The sequence below is a fragment of the Apus apus genome, chromosome 15, assembly GCF_020740795.1.
Source record: "Apus apus isolate bApuApu2 chromosome 15, bApuApu2.pri.cur, whole genome shotgun sequence".
Lineage (NCBI taxonomy): Eukaryota > Metazoa > Chordata > Aves > Apodiformes > Apodidae > Apus > Apus apus.
The window spans coordinates 5,580,778-5,604,620 of record NC_067296.1 but is presented as its reverse complement, the minus strand read 5'-3'; the positions used below and the strand labels follow the sequence as shown (position 1 = coordinate 5,604,620).

The 23,843-nt window shown below is 45.3% G+C and overlaps 1 protein-coding gene across 2 annotated transcripts; it reads right to left on the bottom strand.

The window, feature by feature from the left end:
• Positions 1–1,901: 1,901 nt before the first annotated feature.
• Positions 1,902–22,090, bottom strand: RPN2 (ribophorin II). Of its 2 annotated transcripts, XM_051632978.1 has the most exons (18): positions 22,022–22,090; positions 21,730–21,932; positions 20,449–20,544; positions 19,096–19,271; positions 18,164–18,239; positions 17,651–17,785; positions 15,409–15,585; positions 14,915–15,033; positions 13,934–14,039; positions 11,520–11,611; positions 10,522–10,636; positions 9,679–9,873; positions 9,077–9,163; positions 8,414–8,509; positions 7,184–7,259; positions 6,169–6,298; positions 4,304–4,389; positions 1,902–2,267 (listed from the first exon to the last, which is right to left on the bottom strand). In XM_051632978.1, the coding sequence occupies exons 1-17, from the start codon at positions 22,032–22,034 to the stop codon at positions 4,338–4,340; spliced, it is 1,944 nt and encodes a 647-aa protein (XP_051488938.1). In that variant the 5' UTR covers positions 22,035–22,090; the 3' UTR covers positions 1,902–2,267; positions 4,304–4,337. The 2 variants fall into 2 exon arrangements, with proteins under 2 accessions (XP_051488938.1, XP_051488939.1); XM_051632979.1 differs by lacking the exon at positions 4,304–4,389.
• Between the last annotated feature and the right edge of the window lie 1,753 nt (positions 22,091–23,843).

Genomic DNA, 23,843 nt, shown 5'->3' with positions numbered 1-23,843 from the left:
GCAACGAGGGGATGTTGAGGAAGATCAGTGAAGCTGTGACATCAGCAAGTGCACTAATGGGCAATCTATTACCCTTCTGCAGGCAGGCAGCTGGCACAGTCAGACATGAGCCATCCTTCTGCTCCACAGTATAGCTGGACAGAGAACCCACAGAAGAAAAAAACACCTGAGCAGGCCTGATTCTAAATGTGTTTGTAACCCTGTTTTGTAACAACTAACACACCAGAAGCCATCAGGACTTGCTTGCTCCATGGAAAGCAATTCTACAAAAGCAGCAGCTTTCTAAAGTTGTAAGTAAATGTGGGAGTAAAAAACTTAAAATTCTGTTAAGTGGCATAAAAGTTATATGCAAACATGAGATTGGATACTCCAGCTAAAAATCAAAAGACCTAACAAAAACACTTTGGAAAGCCCTAAGTCTGTGTGATTAAATAGAAGGGACTCCCTTTAAAAGTTCAGTTTGTGCCAAAATGAGGAAACACACTCAAACTCTGGGAGATAAAATATAGAAACATATACAACAAATCAGAAAATGGGCAGTAAAAGGCCCAAAGAATAAAAACAACCTTTCCTAACACATAGCTGAGGAGGTAGAAAATCAACAGGAACACGCACAGCTTAGAGAAGATAGATCACAGCAGCACAGCAGGATTTTCTTTTGGCATCTGTGTTCTCCTTGGATAATGTGCCAAACCTCTACAGGGAAAGCACTGGAGAGCTGTCCTAGCAGGAAGCATCAGTGAAAAAATAAGTTATAACACAAAGCTGATAAGTGAGCAGTAATAAAATGCAAGGCTCAAAAATAACTCACCAGGTTGAAAAGGAATTCCTAAGTCAAATACTAGAAATAGCAGCTTAACTATTTCTTCCTTAAAATTCCTTTATTCCCAGAGGACTCAAATGCAGCAAGAGATGAGGGTTTTGAAGGAGTGCAGAGGAGGTCCAAGGAGTAGTTCATTAAACCTCCATGGTGTACAGGATAACCTTCACATGGAACAAATGGGTAGAAACTATTACAAAGAACTGAAACAGTGAGGTAAGTGTGAACAACTGCAGTGGGAAAGAAGCAAGATGGCTTTTATGAAGTGGAGTCATGTCTCACATATGTGAAGTTCTTCAGAGGACTCAGTTCCACACCCTTTATCCACATGACTACTGGTGAATATATCTTTCTGGGATCTCCAGAAGACATTTGATTAAGTTCCTTTGCCAAAAGGCCTTTAAAGAAACTGGTCTGTCAGGGGACGAGCCACCAAACAGATGCAGGGCAGGGAACTGTTAAGTTTCCCATGTGGAAGTTGCTCATCAGGAAGAGATTTTGGCCTTTGGTTATTACTATCAGTGTGTCCTTCAATAAAGCCCAAATCTGCTGCCTCAAGACTGCCTGGTGGTCTTGAAGGTGGTAACCAAGAGAAGTTAAGAGTACTCAAACGTGGCAACCAGCAGATTCCAGGCATTGGTTTCATAGCAGAACAGACAATAACCTCAATCAAGCTTGTATTTGGAGTGAAAAGGTTACTTCCAGAGGCTGAAAAGGAAGTGAACCCACTCAAGGGACACACCAAACCTGCCAGGGACAGACACAGGCAGCCCTGCAGCTGGCTCCCAGCAAGGGCCAGACCCTGAGGGCCCACAGCAGCTCAGCACAGTCCATGGGGCCACCCTGAGGTCAGAGAGGACAGCCATTAGTGGAGAAACGCAAGTGACAGCATCACCCAAAGGACAGAGAGGAGCAGGATGTCCCTCCCAATAAACATGCCCCTCTGGGAAAGATCAGGAAAGAACAGGAAGCTTCACACAGCAATGACTCACACACAAAATTACCCACCAGAAAAAGCTCTTCTCATTCTCCTGTGAGCCCAACTTCCACTCAGAGCCTCTGAGACAGCCAAAAAACAAAATCCAGGACAAAATTCTTTCCTCTTTATTCACAAATCATTTAGCACTTGGGTAAGCAGAACTGTAATTTCTGTTCCTCTTTTACTAAAGGAAATTCAAACATCCTGGGACAAAAAGGGGGAAGGATTCAGGGAAGAAAGGAGCTTCCAGATTCATATGAAAAGCCCTCAAAGTAGCATCAACACAACGGTGAAAATCAGATTTAAAAAAAAAAGGTATAACTGGCACCCTTTTGACAATGTAAAAAAAAAAAATAAAAATGCTTCTGCCTTCCTTCTTGTGGTCTTTCAGTTATTTATTCACTTCTGTTCTGAAGGCAATTGCTTTGTTTTTTCCCATTTCTTCCATTCTTCTGGTACTAGTGTGTCCTGGAAAGAAAAACCCAAAAAATTAATTCTTCCAGGCAACAAAGCACTTCCTTGCACAGTAGAAGTGTCCCCAGACCTCTCATTCTCTCTCAGAGGAAGCTCTGAAAAGCTGATCTCAGTGATAAAACAAGTACTCCAATGGAATGGAGGACTGAATTCAAGGAGGATGGAAATGGTCAGACAAAATGAAGGTTAATTTCTGGTGCAAAAAGGATGAACGAGCCTTTTAAAATACAGAACTGAACAAAAAAAGCAGGGCTGAAAGCAAAGCCTGCATGTACCTTAACCACTCCTTTCTTTCAACAGGGCCAATCCATCCACTTGGAATCAGTTGGTCTGTGTAAACACAAAGATTTTCCTATCCCCAAGAAGATGAAGTAGTCTAATGTGGGCACAGCAGACCCATCTTTTTTGGGGTCCTTTTCCCTTCTGAGATGCCAGACCCAAGCACAGCTATGGAGGCTGAGGACTTGACAGTCCAGCCCTAGGAGTTGGTAACAATATAGTCTTAAGTGACCTATCTGGGGCATCAGAAAACCCAGCAATAAGGAAAAATGCTTGTGACTGCACATGGCAGCAAAATGTAACTTAGCTTGTGGATAATAAGTGATTTGCAAGATCTTCCAGGATTACTCACAGCCCAGAGGGAATGAAGGAGTTAAAATACCAGGCTGAGAAACAGAAAACATGCAAGCTGTAGAGAACCCAGCTGTGAGGCATGGGGTAACAGGCCACTAAAAAGCTGAAAACCACTGGCCCAAAGCTATGGTAAAAAGAAGTGTCCAGGGAGCAGAACAGCCCCAGCAAACAACCAGGATTCATCCACAAGAACAAGTGACAGCCACCTCTGGTTCCTCTCCAGTTACTTGTCACAGCTTGTTCTGTGCTCAAATACCTCAAAACACTCCAGGGAGAGAAGAGTTAGTAACAGGGTGTTTTTCTATGGGCCACGATGCCAAATTCTCCACAGGTAATTTTTATGAAAGCATCTTCCACACTATCTGATCTGTAGATGGGAGCTCCCATCACAGTGCACGTGGGTTCTGAGACACAGCCACCCACTCTGGATTTGTTTTGCACCACAAAAACTGAGCTCTGCTCAACACACTCTGTGTGTGTGTGCCTGAAGCACCATGAACATGAGAGAAAGCAGATGCTCTTGATATGTACCAGTGCAGCATGTTCTGATTGCAGTCCCATCACAGGATTTGTCCCAGAGGTTTTCTCCCTTCCCCAAAATAAAATAGTGCACTGAATGAGAAATGAAGCAGCACAGAGACATTCACAATTGGGCAGCATGCAGAGTGGCAAGCTCTTACACACTGGGAACGTAGCAAACTGGGACCTTACCTGCTCAGAATGAAAGGAAATGAAGGGCTTTGCACTGGTAATTGATAATGGGGACCTATCAGATGAACTGAATGGAGGGGGCTGGTGGCTGCTGCTGAGCCACTGCAACCAGTTCAGTCTAATAGGAGGCTGAGCCCTGGGGCTTAGATTGTGTTCTGAATGAGGTGGTGCTGACCTGGCTTCTGCTGCACACAGAGCTCTCAACACCCCAGGTGAAATGCAATTCAGCAGAGTGCCTGGCAGCTGAATAACCAGAAAACTGCAGATGGGGATAGGGAGCACCACCAGCAGGATGGGAACAGCCCAGATCAGCCATTTGCATCATGTTTTCCTCCAACCAACATTACTAATCATTTATTTACAGCTACAATACTGCTCAAACCAGGTTTATTTCATTACCTGACAGATGCTTGGTGCCCAAGACAGCATATTCACATGTGCACATATTATTGCAGACTTCAGATGATTAAGGAAATCACACAAAGGCAATTTATTTAGTCTCAGAGGACACACACTTGCTAATATGCAAACCCAGCTGTGGCCAAGGACTGCTTTAAAGCCCAGTAAGTGATGTTGGAAGGAGGCAGCTTCAGCTCAGGTATGTTTTTGTACAAGGAGTGAGTGATGACATGAAATGAAAACAGGCAGCATGCCCAGGAAAGGCAAATTCCAAAAAAGGCCCTTACTTCTAGGAGAGCTGGTCACTAGCACAACCCCCTTCTACCGCAGCGTCCTATACTTTGCCAACCTACTGCTCTGCTCTGCAGCAATCCTGCCAAAAGGAGAGAGGAAGAGAGGTTCAGAAAAGATAGGAAGGAGGAAAGCAGCCCTGCTTCAGCAACAGAAAAGCAAAAAGCAAAACCAGGCCTTCTGGTAACTTCTGTAAAAAAAAGATGGTTTATACAGTCCCCTTCCCACGCCTGCCAGAGGTCTCCATAGTGGAACAGCAGCTTTGCCTCAAAGCTCAATCCAGTTAATTATCACTGCACTTCATCTGAGACAGGCTAGCAGCCTGGTAACAAGAACATGTCTTTTTGAACTTTAAAGTCACGTACAAAGGGTTTAACTTTAGCCCAAGGTAGAAGTTTTACTTTCAAATTTGCCATTGTAGTTGCAGCTTCGTGTCATTTGCAGGAAAAAAGCACAGACACCCCCTGCAGTGCTTTGAGGTAGGAACCAACCACCTGCATTTATGTGCTAACAGAAGCCCTGGTTGAGCAAAGACACTTGGAAATAAGTTTCATTATATTCTTTTTCTCCCAAATCTGTAGCCTAGGCAATCTGTAATTACTAATGACTTTATCATTACTCTTTAAATTAAAAAGGAAATATTATTAAATGAGATAACGTAGCCCTGTTGGCAACAAAATCCCAGTAGGAACTGTTATGATGCCACAGTGGAAAGGGCTGGACATCCAAGGGAGCAAAGCTGAGAAAGCTGGGAGGATGGTATGGAAAGGGTTGATTATAATAATTATCCTCCCTGCTACAGCCAAGCAAGTACAGATGATTTAAAGACAACACAGCAATGCAAACCCCCTGAAAAATTATATTCTTGTGGTTTTTTTACAGCTCTTGCTCTGGTTTTAATACAATGTAATAAAAAAGTGAGAACCCAGGGATATCTATGCAAATAGGAATGCAAGGATAAACAACTCCTGTTGGCTTAAAAAGGGAAAAGTCAGAAAAGCACAGGTGTGATGGCAAAGCAGGTCAGTAAGATTATCTACAAAGCCAAACTCTACATTAGTACAAAAGGGCTAAAACTTAAGTCTCACGTGAAAACCCTGTGTGGCAGAAGTGAAGGAGAGGGAGAGTTTGCCCTCTAATTATTGCACTGTTCTGGAAGGTTGGGTCAGCAAACTGCCTGCAGGCTGCCTAAGCCACAGCACATTCACCAGACACTGTGTAGCATAAGACAAGCGTGAAGACTCAGTCCAGTGCCAGCACAGAACTGAATCTTGTATCTCATAACATTTATCAGAATTTTCTCTGGTTTTGCTCGTGTGTGCTGCCCTTGGCCTGTTTGCAGCACCCCTCTGGGAAACAGCAGCTTTCCTCTTCTCTAGAATCCCCTTTTTGAGGGGGGAACACAGCAGTAAGACACCCCCTCCTCACACTTTTCCCACAGCACAGCTACAGAAGTGTTGGGCTTCCACTATCTAGCAATAATGTAAGAGCTTGTTGTAGCAAATTCCCCAGTGAATGCACCTCACCACATGTGGGTTTCCCCGTGTCCAAGTTCACAGACTTCCACCCTTTGCTTTCTCAATGTGCCTGATCATTCCAGAAGGTGGCCACCAGGACCATTCTCCCTGAAGCAGCAGTTGCTGCACCTTGGTGAGAGCCACTTGTCACCCTAACGAGTTCAGGCTCTCATTCTGACAACAGGCACAGAAGTGGGACAGAAGAGCAGCCCATCCCCACACACCAGGCCCAAGAACCAAAAGCAGAATTACTGTGTCAGTTACTGACACATCAGAGCACCACAGTGATCTCCTCCCTGCTGATTGTAAGAGCTGCTTCCACCAACCACCAGTCCCTGGCTTACCTTTTTACTGCTTTCTGAGCCAGCATCCTGTTGCCTGCTAGGAATGTGACACCACCCAAAATGGCCAAGTACTTCAGAGTCTGGAACATGTTGAGCTGAGTCCAGTAGACATACATGAGTCCCAGCATTGCTGTGGAAAAATACATGGCTGAAACTGCATTTCCAAGACCAACCATTCATTATCTTCAGAATAACTGTTGTGTTGTACTGCCAGACCTAAGAATTGGGGGTCTGTCTCATCTCTGAAGCTCTGAAATGCCTGGTCTAAAGACCATGTTGTTGCCAGTGGAAGAAGGTGTCTGGGTGTCCGTGCTGGAGAAAAATGTGATGCTGACAGTTTGCAGCCAACCTTCTTGTGGCAGAATTATGGACATATTATAGACATTAAGGGCTGTTAGAAGGAGGATACTTTGGATTTCAATAGAGGATATTAACCTTTGCACATCTGGAGGAGCTTACAGTTTTATAAAGCTTCCAAGGAAGCTGGCTTGGAATAATCAACACACTGTCATTTGGGGTACAGTAGATCCCAGGTTCTCCCAACCTGCTGTTTTTGAAATTTTGTCAAGACAGTAAATAACTGTGCAGCCAAGGGCACAATTAAATTGATGGAAAAAAGACCCAGCCAAAGAATAAGATTTCATAGGAAGAGCTCTAAGGAAAAGATGAAGATGACATTCCTGCAGGTTTCAATCCCTACAGAAATTCCCTGCTTACAAAGACTAAATATGCAATAAAGAAAGTGTGACATCTGGAAATAAGTTCTATTAAGTACAGATAAATGGTGTGTGAGAGGAGCCCAGATAATGACTGCTGTTATAAGCTGATGTCCAAAACAGGTTTATCACCATATTAACAATCAGGAAAAGCAGGAAGGCAGATGAAAACAAGAGAACAAATGTTATGCTATTATGTAATTACAGTTAATAGACCTCAAGCCCATTAAGCACCAGGGCTCTCATCTGTAGCTCCCAGGTGAGAAGGTCAAACAAAGCAGAAAGCCTCTGACACTCACCAGCATGTCCCAGGTGAAAAACAATGGTGCTGGGAGCAAAGCTGAAGTTGGAGATGTTGGCACCTATCTTTATCCACTAGAAGGAAAAGAAACAAAACCCAAGTTACAACAGCCTTATGAGCTCAAGACTTTGTTTCTAACTTCAGGACCTTTGTTTGCTTTAAGCTCTTCAATGAATAGTGGATTCTCTACAGAGGCACTTGTTTCCTACAAGAGGACAGAGCAGTAATTTTGCTGAAGACAACACTGTTGAACTCCCTTGGTAAAGATCTCTCCTGCTGCTTCTGACTGTTTAAAGACAGTTCCTCAATTATCTTTCTTAAAATGAGAGGGTATTGCTCCAAATCTACACTTTCCAGAAAAATGAACACTGCTATTTTTATCCAGTTGAATTAATTTTAATTTAAAAAAAAAAAAGGTTCTAGTTTTGGACTCAGCAAAAGAACAGCTATAGATACATAACAGCAAATCATTTAGGTGCAAGATGTTTGCTCATAAAAACCATTTCAGTTTTTAGAGTACAAAAGAGAAAGGCATGAAGGATGGAAACCAGGAGCAATGACATTTTCATTGAAGTGTCATCAACATGAACACTGAACTCCAGAGAGCAGTGGACAGTCTGAATGCCAGCTTTCAGTGAGGATAGCTAATAGGAAATTACTGTCAAGCAAGTAAGGGATCAGTTTCATCCTCCAAATAAGGAGTAACTTCACTTGCCTAAATGGGATTTTGTATTGTGCTAAGTTCAAAATGCTGATCTGATGATACAGTGAGTAGCAGTAGATGTTTCAACTACAGACACACAAATACCAATTATGCCCATAAATGGGAATCAGATAGGATTAGGTAACACAGCTGATGTGATGGATATGTGAAGTGCCAGGCAGAATCACTGCTTTCTCACCTGTGGAACTCTCAGGTTCGTTACAACTTCCTCTGCCCACTGGCATTCAACATTCCTAGCAGAAACACACTGAAGAAACTCACCCCACCTACTTCAACTGGGCAGCAGTGATTTTCTGTTTTGACTATAAACTCAACAATAAAAAAACACTTTAGGGACCATTCCAGTGCTCTGCACTGACGTGTGCTGGCTACCACTGCAGCACTGCTGTGCTAGTCTTTAATAATAATTAAGCCTCTTATTAAAAAGTTTAGCTCTCTGACCTCTTAAGTGACTTTGGTCTGTATGGGAAAAGATTTTCTTCTTCTGTGGCCCAGTTTACTCACCAGAATGAGCAGCAAAAGCAGTGGGGAGAGAATTAATGCAGTGAAAGTGTTAGATACCACAGTGGGAGGCCTCTTCTCAGGTTCCCTGAAGAGGTGCTGCAAACAAACAAACCCAACTCATAAGTAGGAGTATTCCAACAGGGCAGCTTCTCAGCTCCCTAGAGGACCAGCTGCAGCCTGGTGCTGCTCCCAGATGTTTCTTTGGACAATAAGCATTCCTCTTAAGGCAAAGACTAAGTCTTTAAAGTATTGCTTATTCCAGTCTCTGCACATTTTATCTCTTGCACCATTAACTTCTCCTTGCACATAGAGATGCACTTACTGGCTTGTCATCAGCACAGATGGCTGGAATGAAGCAAGAGAAACCTTCAGAACCAGAGAGTTTTCTGTGTTATTACCTACTCAAATTCACATCGTTCAGTCTTCTCAGTGACACCAGATGCTCTCACACAGGTAGAACACACAGCTTAAGTATTCAAACTCCAGAGGACTGAAACAAATTTCTTCCAGTAACCCCGGCCTTCCTTTAACTACATAACTTCCACAGTACTCATCTTTTTTTAAGTAGAGGTGATTTTTTAAAAAATAAGTTAGTGTGAGAACAAATAACACTTGTGGCACTAGCCCCACATCTTCACACAGAATTTTTGTGTTTGACTGTACCTGGATTTCAGGTTTGGGAACAAAGAGGTTCTTGGACTGGACTGTGGATGGTGCATCCTCTTCTGGGAATTTGATCACAACATCAGCCTGAAATGAAATTGTACAGCTTCATGAAGTTTGATCTTAACATCTTGTAAGTCTTATAAAACCTCCTCCATCACTGTTGCTTATTTCCTTATTTATGAATCTGTGACTTGACATGATTTTAAAGGAAACTAAGACAAAGCCACCAGATTTTTAAGAAGCAGTCTCTCCTAAACACAGGCAATGATGCCATTCACCCATCACTAGGACCTGGACTTACTTCCAGCACAGCAAGCACAAAAAAGCTAAACCTGGAAGTGCTTGCTGTGAAATAACAATCAAACCCATAAATGTCTGAAGTTTCTGTTCCACTGCATGATGAAATAAATGTTCATTTCAGTCTTGCTTCAAAACTTAAAATGAACAGCCAACCTCAGAGTCCATAAATAGCCAAAAGGATTCTGCTTCACTACAAAGAACAAAGACATTTGAGCTTTTTTCTTCCAAGCCTGTCCCATACCCTCCTGTCAGACTATGAGTAATCTCAAAATGACATCACCACACTCCCAAGTACATACCACATTCCACAAGATTGGATTTTCCAGAGTGGCATCTCCAATTATCAAGTAAAGAGTGTAGGTACCAGAGGCAGAGTCAAACTCAGTCTTTCTTTCAGAGGTATCCAGTTCAAACTTGTATACATTCTTGCTATCTGGTTCTGCAACAAACACAACTTCCTGGCCAGTCTTTTGGTTGTGAAGTCGGACAAAGGTCTGAAAGGAAAGATTGGAACATTTCTGGAACCTCTCATAGTGTATTTACAAATGCCAGCAAAATGAGATTTACTCCCCAGTCAAAAAGCACAACATAAACCAACACTGGGATTATAAACTGGGAGCTTGGGTGTCCATATGCCTGCAAACCAGCAGAGTCCAATGTCTCCAAGTAACTGCATGAACACAGTACCAAGACTGGTCAGTAGCCCACTTGGAGTACAGGGAAATATCCTGAAGGTCACTTAAGAAGGAGAGCACATCAGCACACAACAGGGATGTATGGGTTTTTTTGGGCTATTCTTCCCTATTTTGTATGGAAAAAAATATTAAAAAACCATCTACTTTCAAGAACTTTACCTGCAAACAATCTACATTAAAAAAATCAGAGGTGCTTTTACAGTGGAAACTACCTGTGCTGATTTAAAATGACACATCCCCAGAGCCAGAAGAGGCTTCACTGAACATACAGCCCAAACAAATGAACTGAATCCACCTCCCACCTACCAAGATCAGTGATCTTTCACAGCCTGTGTCAGAAACATAAGGCTTCTCTAAACCTATCAAATCTTTTCAAGAGCAATTGTCACCTCAGATGCTTCAAGATGGAACACCTGTGACAAAGAAGTGACAAAAATTTGTCCTCACCTGATGAGGGATGAGTTCAGCTCCACTGTTCACATCTATCAGCTGGAAGGATAAAGCAAAATTCTGGTGGCTGTCAGCAGTGAAGGAGCCCTTGGCTTTGGCTGGGTAAGCTACCCTAGGAGGAAGAAAACAAAAGAGACCTGAGCTGATCTTCCAAGAGCAGGTCTGGCCTTCAAAGAAAACCAGGAATGCAAGCCTGTCCAGCCTGCTTACCACCAATGAGCTATTTGATCAAAGTCAGGTGAACTAACAGGTCTTTCTCTTCCCATCAATTTAATAAAAACAAATGAATTGAATTTTTAGCAGGATTTTGGTGAGCTACATACTTTGCCCATTTTCAAGTAAACCAGTTGTTTGCTGTAAGGTTCAAAGAACACCAGAAGAAGGTTTTGCTAACACTACACCCCTCCACATTCCCTGTAGCCAAAGCTATGCTACAACCAAAGGTGTGAAAAAAAGGACAAGAAGAAAACAACACTCAAAACTTCAGGACAGGAAGGCTGTCTCAACACATGTACAGAGGGGCCTCAGAGAGGTTGTGCAACCTAAATTAAATTCCATGCATTACACTGTAACAGATGTAAGTTAAAAAAACCCCTACTTTAAATTCCAGGACACCTAGCAATGGTACAGCCACACCTTCCAAATACAGCATAATTGTTGCTTTAGAGCACCTCTATCAAAGCCAAGTAATACCAGAAACATGAACAGAACTCTTTTAACCTGCTTTTGCTATGGAGAGGTGCCAACAAAGGAACAGAAGATTCAGGTTGCTTGCCTTCTGTTAGTACTTACTTAAGTATTAAGGAAAGCCACCTATAAAAATAATAAGCATACTCCCAATGAACTCAGAGGTTTAAGAGAAACAGCCTGGGTTTAACTCTAGTTTTACCAGTACAAGATTCCTCTGGTTTAGCTGAAGTGGGTAAAGCTCAGAAGACATGTAGTCTAGAGCCAGAGTTGCCCCTTAAAGGATCACACAAACTGAGTCATTTTACCTGGTTGTTTTTGGTGCAATGCTCTGATCTTTATCCACAGTAGAAAGATCCACATTAGTAATCCCAACTTCTGTGGAAACTTTCACTTTCAGCTGCAAGAGAACACAACATTGCTCAGAGCTCTCTACATATACTAATTATGGTCAAGTTCACTGCAGAAGCTTTAGCTCTTCTGTTTCCTTCCCCAAAGAGGGTCTTAATCTAAGCCAAAGACAGAAACTAACCTGAACAACAGGATCTACACTAATTTACCTTCCAGCAGAGCTGCTGCACCAGTCCCTAACCCAATCCCTTCCTCCCTGCACAAGCAGCCAGCTCTGAAAACACCAGCTTCTCAGTCATGCTAGAGTTAGCTGCCCTTTGGAGAACTGTTTCATTAAAAACAGTCCAACTATCCAGATAAACTACTTTTCCTTTTAAACCAGCAGAAACCAGCTCTTAAAGATTACATCATGCACAAACTGCACATGCACCTGTACATCTGCTTGCTGGATAGAGCAATTTGAGATGAGAGGTCTCCAGACAGCAACCAACTATGCCTTTTTTGGCTCCTACAGTCTTAACAAGTTTCTGCTGATTTTTCTTACCTGCACTTTCTTCAGCCAGCCTTTCTTCAGAGAAACAGCACTGACCATTTCATGCAGGGCAACCAACACCACCATTTCTCACCCTCCTTTGTGCTAAGTGCAGCAAAAACTCTGAGCAGAGAACATCCTGCCCTCTCCCAGTTCCAAACCACAGACCATCTCAGCAGTGAACACTGGTGGGTTTCACTGGTTTCAGTCCTTCTCCTAAACCTAACCAGTAACTGCAGTCTGTAATTTTTAATTAGCATATTTGTTCCCACAGCTTACAAATGCTCCCTTGGAGAATTAAGGTTCCATTGCCAAGACATTTTTCATCATATACTCCAATTTGTTGTTATTACAAGTTTGCTCATGTGAGCCAGCCCCACACCCTAACCTTAAAAAACAATTCACAGGGAACTAGTGGGAAAAAATATGTAAAAACATAAACCAAAGTATTCAGGTGAGACTTCAAACAATGATCTTGGCAGCTCCTTTACAACAAGAAGTGTAATTTAAGATGGAGGTTACCCCTGAAAATGGATCAGTTAACATGTAGACTGTTCAGACTACCTCTGCTAAAGCTTTAGTTTGTTCTGAGGTGGGAGCAAACGGGACTAATGAAAGACTCATTTTTAAAGAAGTGAAGGCAACTCAGAGCTGCTGCACACAGCCCCTTCCAACTGACCAGTACACAAACATCTCTCAAATATTTTAATGCCAGGAAATGCAGTCTCTGCCTGGAGTAATAACCCACTGGTTTAGCTCATTACTGTCAAAACGATGGTGCATTAAGGACAATTAATGCTAATAACAGTAAGGAAAAAAAAAAAGGCAGTTCCCCCAGCAGTCCTCCCCCATAACAATGTGTCTTATTAGAAGCAGTTCACACAAAGGCAGCAGCATTAATGCATTCCTGCCAGGACCTCTGTGTGCCAGCAGCCAGCTTAAGCAGGACCAATCAATCCCCTTTTGACACTCCTATGTGCCATTACTGCTGCAATGACAACATCCATTTGATCCACAGGAAAGTTTGGCCAGCAGTTGTAAAGAAGTGTCTTCCTCCTCTCCAAGCTGACTGTGCTGGGAGACTGGAAAAGTTAATCTTTCCCTTAAGTAGGTGGTTGAGGGCAAGAACTAACCCTGGGAACAGACATCACTGGAGAAGAGCATTTTCAGCTGCTGACAGTGAGGTGACTAGATGAATAGTCACAGAAGTCATGTTCTTCTCACTGTACAAACTTGAGGGAAGTAAGACTCCCAAGCATTTATCTAAAATTCTTTTCAGATAGGTGTGGTATAGCAGCTTTTTGTCACCAAAAAGAGGGTATGCATGCATGAAATGGATGACTTCCTTTGCTTTGGTCACTGTTTCTCCAATACAAGAGAGTCATACAGTTAGGAAATGCCAAAAGACCCCCTTGGCTCCTTCCTGGGGCTCTAGAGCTTACACAAAAAGGTAACAACAAATGCTCAGCTCCCACACATCAACCACTAAACAACTGCCAGCCAAGCCTTGAGATTTACAGACTCAACCTGAATGCTCTGAAGAACTAACAAACAGCATTATTTTTTACGTAGCTGCTTTGGGCTGCTATATGAACACTCCCACTGTTAGCCTTTGGTCAGATGCTGTAGAATCAGCATCTAAGAGAAAAGTCAGCTTTGAAATTCACACAAATCTCTTTTGATCAGGTATTAATCTCGTTACTGGTCATAATCCCAGGTCAAAATCCAATGCATTACAGGAAAACGTGCTAAATATGCCAGAAAGCTGGCAAAATCCTTAAAGGGTATAAACAAATAACTGTTCCAGTGAATAAAAATGCCACCAAAAAGCATACCCACCTCTACTTTGTTAGCAATAAATCGTTTATCTCCATCAACACTGATGGAGAAATCATAATATCCACTCGCAGGTTTCGCATTCATGAAGTTCAGCTCAAAAACATCTCTGAAACAAAAAAGCAGGGTGCTAAGTACCCTCTAGGACACCAACAGCTGCCTAAAAACTGGGAACTTGTTGCTACCAAGTCTCTAAATATAGCAGCATAGAATGGTTAAGGCTGGAAAGGAACCTCAAAGATCATCACGTTCCAACCTCCCTGCTACGAGCAGGGACACCTCCCACCAGACCAGGCTGCACAAGTCTCATCCAACCAGGCCTTGAACACCTCCAGGGAGGAGGCATCTACAACCTACCTGGCAGCCTGTTTCTTCCTGATGTCTAACCCAAATCTCCTCTCAGTTTAAAACCATTACCCCTTGTGCCAGCACAGGTGCAGGACCTTGCACTTGGCCTTGCTGAACTTCACGAGGTTGGCATTGGCCCACCTCTCTCTCCAGCCTGTCCAAGTCCCTCTGGATGGATCCCTTCCCTCTAGGGTGTCAACTACCCCACACAGCTTGGTATCATCAGCAAACTTGCTGAAGATACACTGAACCCCACTGTCCATGTCTCCAAAGATGTTGAATAGCACTGGTCCCAATACTGACCCCTGAGGAACATCACTCATCACTTGCCTCCACTGGGACACTGAACCATTGACCACAACTCTGCGTGCAGTCAACCAGATTAAGCAGGAAAGCAGATGAATGCAGCACAAAACTAATGTTGCAATTCCCCCCTCTCAAAGAAAAAGCAACATAATTTCACCATCACTCCCAAACTTGCTCAGTCACCCATTTCCAACAAAGCACAACTACAGCATTTTGGGTTTTCCACCATAAAAACATCTCTGGTGGAAGAACACACACAGAAAACAAGTCTGATGCTGTTTAAATACCATGTTTGCCTGGCAAACTGTAGAAATAAGATTACATCCTTACCCAGAGAGAGCAAAGGCTGTCTGCTGAAGGATGGTGGCTTTGCTAGATGCAGACTTGGCATAGTCCAGTGTTACAGAAGCTTGAGTCAGGGGCTGGGACATAACATCAGTAACTTGCAGCTACAAGAGAAAAACAAGCATTTCCATGAAACCCATTGTCCCAGAGGGAATGCAAGAGCACAGGTGACTCACTATTCCACTGCATGATACATCTAGAATTCTCCCCTGCCCAGCATCCCAGATTCACCTAACTCTAACATAACCAGGGAAGCTCAAGTGTATAATCAGCAGAGCTGACTTCCACACAGTGCCTTGTACCCCTGGGTAAGCAGAGGTTCCCAAGAATCCCTTCATAAAGGCACTAAAACCCCAGATCTACCGGAACCTGAGTCTCAGAGCTAAACATGAAAGACACCACCTTAACACATTCAGTCAGCCCAGACCTGCAATACTAAAGACTGAATCAAGAGATGAGATTTGGGGCTGAGGACTCACCCTGAGCACAGGCTGGTGGTGAGAAACAGCTGCAGGCCCATCAGGGACAACAATGACAGGCAAGTGGTAGCGGTTCCGGGATAAAGAGCCGGCAGCACAAGCGACGCTGAAGGCCTCGGAGAGTGTCTCAAAGTTCTTCTTGCTAAAAATTGCATTCATCAGCTGGATAATTTGGTCCTGAGAGAGAAAAAGCAAATGGCATCTAAGCACCAGCAGCTTACCACCACACTGCAGGCCGTCTCACTAATATGTTATTAACAAACACATCATGCACAAAGACCGTTCCATTTCCCGTTTGCTTTAAAAGTAACTCAAGTTATGAGGGAACTCACAATTTGCCACCTTTTGAATGTCACGTTAGCATTCTTATTCTCCAACCACAACTGCTGTCATTGTGCTGAAAACTTGCAAAACCAGAATTTGGATCTACCCCTTCCCCTGCTTCAGAAGGGAGGATGCCATTAGCTCCATCATCCAGACCCGGTGCAGCTGCAGAAAGACAAGGTGGCTCCAGGAGCCATGAAGTTGTCTGACCATGTGGTGGGAAGGACTAGGCAAGATGTCCTGGCTACCTGCCAAGCTGGGAAGGCCATGGAGAGGTGATGCAAGGCATCCTAATGGCTCTGGAAGGAGCCAGTCTAGACCCATGCAGGCTTATCCCCTTCAGCTCAGCGGTGTCCTCCAGCTAAGAGGATTAGCTTTAAAGCAGTACCACCAGGAGCAGAGAGCCAGCCCTGGGATGTGCCAAAGCTCATCTGTTCTCTCCCAAGTAGGAGGGGGACAGCACCTCCCAGCTGGTTTTGCATTCTGACATTGCAGGGTTAGTGTATCTATCTCCACAGACTGTGCCATCTAACTCAGATTCCTCCATTGCTCCCTCCTAGCTTGGAAAACACAGGGCTTGGTTAACTGGACTTTGATACAGACACAGGACTGTGGGCTAAACTGGAATCAGAAATGAAAATAATCAAAGACAACGCCAATTAAAGCAACAGGTACACAACCTAGTAACCTACAGACAAATAGCACTTTTAAATTAAATCCCCTGCATCTCAAATGTTCACCCTCCTACTTGTATAATGTACATGACATTAAACTAGAGAAAGCACCCAGACAGATCCTACAATGCTCCCCAACAGTGCAAATCCTGCAGTGTTCTTAATTTATATGGAGGGCATGGCACAACTCCAGAACTTCACCACTGATACTCACTTAAATTATGGAGGAAAAAAATTGGGGAGCTACTTTTTTCAAGTATTAGATGTTAATTTGTAAAGAGAGCTCTGTGGCATTCTGGAGGCACTCTCACCATTCACAAGAGCTTCACAAAGCTTTAAGCCCCAACAATAGCACTTTCTGACAGCACAATTCTGAAACAACATTACCCCGTTTTCTTTAATTAGTCTTTTTTTTTTTAAAAAAAAACACATCACTTGGACACTGACAGTTTGAATTGTGTGTAGCAGAACCACCACCTTGAAAATGACATGAAAATGACTTTGCATTAGTCTGGCAGCAGCATGGAAGAGAGCCAGGAATAAACTCAGATGTCTTTCACTGGCTCCTGTCTCAGCCCTGCTACTTTGGCTTGTGCTTCAGGGAGCTGCCATTCTCCATCAGAATTACATCTCCCTCAGCTAACTTGTTGTGGGGAAAAAAAGCAAAACTAAATGGACACTTTGTAGTAATGATTTCTAGCTTAAGCTCAAAAGGAATTTCCAACAGCCTTTCATTTTAGGCAAGTTTTTCCATCTAGACTCCTGTAGGTGTATGCTATTAATGTTGTCTCCCCAACAACTGTTATTAATTATATGTTATTAATGTTTGGGCACCCCAAGCTAGGGTGCCTGCATTTCCTCACAGGTAAGTAACATTTGAAAACACTTGGAACATGCTGGACAAGTGCCAAATACCAGAACAAACTCCTAAACACGGTGGTTTTTTTCAACAACTTGTCTCACTAAACAGATTAAAAACTAGACCTCACTTGCAACTGGCTTCTGTACATTTGAAAAAGTAAAAAACCAAACATAATCCAGCCTGTGATGTTGAAGGTGGAATTTCCTCCTACATTCTTTTACTTAGCTTTCCCTCTGAGATGTCCCTTTTCAGTGAGGGTGCTCATTATTTTTTCCAGCAGAAACTCTCCCCAGTTCTACTGGCCTCCTGCAGTGCACGACAGGGACGAGGCAGAGCTTTTTTTGAGCTGCAGTGTGCAAGGGAGGGAAGGGCAGCTACAGACCTCCTTCATGGCTGGCTCTGCACCCACGTGGTCTGACAGCTTGTAGGCAGCAGCAACAAACAGGGCAGTTGCCTCAATCCCTTCTTCAAACTGCAGGTAAACTCCACCCAGGTCATCCAGGCGAGCAACAAGATCCTGACAGAAAGAGTTATTAAAATGTAAATGTCTTCTAGTAGATCCAGTGAAGTAAGTCATTAGGCTTGTAATCAAGAGTAGCTGTATGGGATCACTGAAGTATTTTCTAATAGTCATTCAGAAACAGGAAGAAAAAGAAACCTTTAGTAGATTTAATTATACTTAAAAGTAATGATTTTCTGTGTCTCAGTCCACTGTGAAACAGCTAGAAGTCCAGAAGAAATATCTGCTTGAAAGGAAGAGCCAAGCCAACCCACATAACACAGCATGGAGTTAGCCAGGTTGGTTTTGCATTTTGTGTTTCACATGAATACATGTTTTAGTACCACAGAAATCTAACAAATTCCTGAATAATTAGAGAACATAGGATGTTCCTACCTCTATCTCCTCAACAATGCCACTTAGATCTGCCTGCTGGGACAAGTAAGATGCCGTCTCCAGAGCCTGGATGGTTCTTAAACAAGAACAAACAACTGTATGATTTTCCTTCCTTAACAGCCGAACATCATTCAAATCAAAGCAACTACAGTTTCTGTTCTAATTAAGTGTAAAGCAGCTGTACCTGCATTAGCTGACTGGAAGCAATGAATCTGAAATGATTTAGTGGAAACTTAGAATTCATTGGGGGGTGTCACTTTAGCTGCAAGAAGCTCACAGGTTCAAAGGCAGAGAAAAAACAAAATGCTGATCCCTGCACAGCTCAGATCCCCAGACTTGCTACAAAGGCTTCCAGCAACATTATTTTGTTTTTCTCATCATCAAAGCAAGTTTTAAAGTTTCCTTTTCTTCCCTGGCTTTTAAGGAAATCTCTGTTCTCTCCTGTCACAGTAAAACAACTTAATTCTTTGGTGACAAATGCCAAGATTCCTTTCTGCTTCCTGGCATGTTTTTCCCCACCTCACAGTACAGGCATCCCAACCTGCAAACATCAGGGCTAAGGAAGAGCATCATGTCTATCACAGCTGTCAATGACCAAGAACCATGGCTGGATTTTAAGTAAAAAAATTGGTTGTGACTATATTTATTTTTTCAAAAAAAGGAAGCTTCTTTGGGATGTGCTTTCTTTACTGACCACTCCTCTGGAACTACATAAGCTCATTTGTAAAAATCACCCAGAAAACAGCCCAAAAACCATATTTTTCATTCCCCCAGAAGGACAATAATTAACTGGACAGAGATCAAAGAAAAACAGCACCTACTCTACTACACCTGTATTACAAATATGAAGTGTTAAAACACCCTTTACCCCCAATCCTAAGTGCCTAGAGGGTAACCATGCAACAGGGAATCACTTCCATCTGAAGACTTACGCCAGCACGCTCTCTTCTTTGCTCAGACGAGCAGTGAGGGCAGAAAGTGCCTCCTGAGATGCCAAGGGAAGGCCAAAGGCACTCAAAGCCCCAACAGCATGGAAGATCTGGGTGACTGAGGAATCCTCACTGACAGCTGCAAGCAGCAGCTCCCTGGTCTCGTTTGAAATGGTAACCTGAGGAAGGACAGAGGGAACACATTTGATTCACACTTGAGAAGACAAGGCCTTTAGTCACCACTGATTTCTTCCTGGTGTGACACACTAGACTGGAGAACTACTACAACCTTTTGGGGAAAAAAAGCCTTTATAATTCATTACCTTTTAGCTTAATTAATGGTAAGTTTTGCTGTCAACTATCAATTAGAATCATAGAATAATTTGGGTTGGAAGGAACCTTACAGATCACCTAGTTCCAACCCCCTGCATGGGCAGGGACACCTCCCACCAGCCCAGGCTGCTCCAAGCCCCATCCAACCTGCCCTTCAACACTGCCAGGGATGGGGCAGCCACAGCTTCCCTGGGCAACCTGGGCCAGGGTCTCACCACCCTCACACTAAAGAATTTCTTGCTAATGTCTAACCTGAATCTCCCCTCTTCCAGTTTTCATCTATTCCCCCTTGTTCTCTCACTCCATGCTCTTGTAAAAAGTCCCTCCCCAGCTTTCCTGGAGCCCCTTCAGGCACTGGAAGGTGCTCTAAGGTCTCCCTGGAGCCTTCTCTTCTCCAGGCTGAACACCCCAACTCTCCCAGCCTGGCTCCAGAGCAGAGCTGCTCCAGCTCTTGGATCATCTCTGTGTCCTCCTCTGGACTCACTCCAGGAGCTCCATATCCTTCTTATATTGGGGGCTTCAGAATTAGTCAGGATAATCCAGGATTCAGATTTATCCTGGTAACTCACTGCTGCTTTTCATCTGGCCTCACATCACTGTGCAGCAGCTGGTGGTACTGATGACAAATGGGGCTTGGATCACCCACAAGCCCCTCAGCACAGGTGGGCTGCATTTGTGCCACTATTTCAACATGGGGTTTACAGCCAAACCCAAAGGAGTTTGTAACTGACACAGCTGCTGTGAATTTTATTAGAAGGTGCTGGTCCCTTTTTTCTTAGCCACCAATGTTTAATCAAGAAACACTCCCTCAGAATTAACTCTAGACCAAGTACTTTCTTCATATCTTCACACTGTGCCTTGTACAGAGCATTCCCAGACACTTCATTTATTTACCCAAGACACAACTGAGTACAACTAACTCAAAGAAAGCAAAAGCTAACCATAAAACAAACCCAAGAAAAAGATCCAAAGAAGTATTTCCTTGCTAACATCTGCTTGCAGAGCTCAGAGCTCCAAACTCACCTCACAGCCAGCCAGGACCCGGATGGACTGTGCAGCATAGAAGAGGGAATCAACACTGCTGGAGTCCACGTGAGACTTGATGAACTTGCAGGCAGCCTGTGAAGAAAATGAAGGTAACTTACACCAACAGTCTTGACTGAAGGCACTGAGAAGAGATTTAAATGATACTCTTGACAATTTCATGTACACTGCTATGAATTCTTACACTGAAAAAAGGCAAACAAAACCCCCAGTAATATTTGTGATGCAGCAGAGCCTAGAACCTCCCCCCCCCCCCATCCTACTCTGTCAAGTGCTGCACAGAAACAAGGTGGATCCTGCTGAAAGAGAAGAGGGATTTTTCACAACTCCACTGCAACCAGAATTCAAATTTGAATTTAGTACAACTATAAAACCTATCAAAAGAAAAGTATCATGGGAATATTTAGTAGAGAAAATCTCCCAGGGCAGAGACAAGATGAGCAGAAGTTCTGTGGGCAAGCTTCCTTCCCAGCTCTACATCACACACAATCATTAATCAATTAAGAATATGTAATTTCAAAGCACACAAGAAGAAAAGCCAGGGTAGCAGCTACAGTATGAAGGCAAGCAATGAGGCTGCTCGTTAATCTGCAGCCAGTTTATTATTAACTGGCATCTAGACAGATGAATCCTTATGATCCCATTTAACCAGACAGCAACCAGCAAGCACCACGCTGACACCACGAGGCTTTGTCTCTAGTGTACACACAAGGGAACACATTTTCTACACAGGAATAGCAAGATCAAGTGACCTGGCTGAATTTGGTGTTGGAACTAAACTGAATAAGGGCAGCTCTATTTAACAGGACCATGAAACCAACATGCTGCAGGCAGGGACCTTTCTAACAGAACAGTGAAACAAAGTGGTAGTTACAGTAATAATACACCAGGCTGGGGAGGAACAGGCCATGAAACCACCATGTAGAGGGAGTCAGTGTGAGAAAGCCCAGGGCACTATCTGCCTGGACAAAGAGATAATAGATTCAAGTAGCCCGCCTGAAAGATTGTCAGTAATTAACCACGATTGGCACTGACAGTTGCCAAGAACACAACGCACACAGGCTTTGCGTCTCCCTCACGGTCCTGTCAAAGCACAGCTCGCTAAATAAACTCACGCCTCATGTATTACTGCTGTCTGCACCTGCGGGCCCTCAGCACAGCGCCCTTATCCCGAGCCAAGCGGCCCCGGGAGCGCGGGAGAGCCGGCACCGACGGGGCGAGGGCCGGGGGAGCAGCAGCGGCCACCCCTCCACCGCTCACCTTCTCATCCGCCACCCGCACCCCCAGGCTGTCCAGGCCCACGATGGAGTAGAAGGCGGCCTGCAGGTCGGCGAAGGGCCGCTCCAGCGCCGCCCTCAGCCGGGCCAGGTCGCGGGCGGTGAGGCGGTGGCTGGGCGTCAGGGCCTGGGCACCGGCGAGAAGGAAGAGGAGGCCGAGGGCCACCGCCCGGCGCAGCCTCAGGCCTGCGGAGAGACAACCGAGTCACCCCGGGCCCCGCCGCTTCCTCCCTTCCCCCGCCCTTCCCCGCCGCCCCGCGCTCTCCCCGCCTCACCCGGCGCCGCCATGTTGCCGCCCGCGCCACGGCGCCGCTTCCGCCCCGCGCCCCGCCTCGGGACGCACCACCGCGCCGCTCCACGGGGGGGGAGAGGGAGGGAGAGACACCGTGTTTTACGGGGTGATCCAGCCCCACGGGCTCCCGCTGAGAACGCCGCGGAGCTGCGATACCAAGTCTACCGCAGATGCTGCGCGGAGGGAGGAAGGAGGCCGGGCGGCGGCAGGGTCGGCCCTGAAGAGACAGCGGCGGCTCCCCCTAGACGGCGGGAATGGTACGGCCCGCTCGGCGGCGGGCGGGGGCGGCCCCTGGCGAGGATGTGGGCGCCGCTGATTGGCTGAGCCTCCCGCTGCGCGCCGCTGATTGGCTGAGCCTCCCGCTGCGCGCCGCTGATTGGCTGAGCCTCCCGCTGCGCGCCGCTCGGCGCCTGGCAGGGGCCGGACCCGCGGGCTGCCGTGTCGTGCCGTGTCGCGACAGGGCTCCCCTCGGGATGAGCAGCACCGCCTCCTTACCCCCTGTTAACGAGCTCAGCTGACCGCCGGGCACGGCCGCAGCACCGGGGCCCCGCCGCACACCGGCGAGCTTGTGCTCCTTCCCTTCCGGAGAAGATCCCGCAGCATCTCCCGCTCGCCCCCCGGTTTCCGGGACGAGGCTCTCGGAGAAGGGAGGAAAGCGAGGAGCCGCGGAGCTGATAAAAAGCTGAAAGCGCCGAGGAGGCAGCTCGCTCCCCGTCCCGCCACCCCCTGTGCCCGGGCCGCGGTGTCGGCTCCTCCCTGGGTGACACCGCTGCGGCCGGGAGGGTCCCCGCGGCGGCTGGACACGGCCCGGCCGGCACCTGCCGCCCCTCGGCCCTGCTTCCCGGCGCCGAGACACCCGCCCGCCTCGCCTCAACCCCCTCCTGCTTGAGCCTGAAGCTGTCTGACCACACCGCCCCACGGCGCGGCTGGGTACGAGGATGTGCAGCCCCCTGTGCCACCAGCACCTTCTGCGGCAGTGTCTGATGCTCTGTCCCAGAAACGGCTTTTTTTAAATTCTTTGTTTTTTTGGCTGAGTTGGGTTTGCATCACCTTGTGGCTTGCTATCAACCGAAAGACGTGTTTTGGCCAGCTGTGGTTGTGTTTCCCATCCCGTTGCCCTTCCTGGAGAGAAACTGGGGTGAGGGGAAACCTTTTTTTTTTCTTCCCTGTGTGAGAAACGTTTGTCCCGCCAATGACAGCCCCACACGGATCCTTCAGCCAAGCAGTTTATTTACATCCTTGCAAGAATGGGTGACCTAAGCAAGCAGGCACACCCATAGTCAGGTGAAAAATGGTTTATATTCCCTATTCCTGACACAAAGTTCCCTCCCCTGTTCCCCCCCTGGCTGGGCACTCCAGGGTTTACAGCCCATCCCACGCTTCAAATTATCCTCTAAGTTTCCCGCCCCTGTTTACACCTTCCATTCTAGCAGTTTACTTTTTACCTTTCAAGGTAAAATTTTGACCTTTCTTGCCCCCTTGGCTGTCTTCCCAATTAACAAAATGATCTATGCCTGCTGGTGCCATCCTGCCCCGAGGAGCAAGATAGAGGTGGCTTTGTTGGGTCTGATCTTGGGCCATAAACCCTTCTCCATGTCCAGATCCCCCAGATGGAGCCCAATTCAGTCCCTCAGTTTCTTGGGCCATAAACCACTCTTGATATAATTGGAATGTGCAGACATCTCAGTTATCTCAAGCAAACTATTATATTCCTAACACTAAAATATATATGTATGTGAACAAACCCAACACTACGTTTCTAACACTAGAATGCAAAATCAACACTACATTTCATTTCTAACACC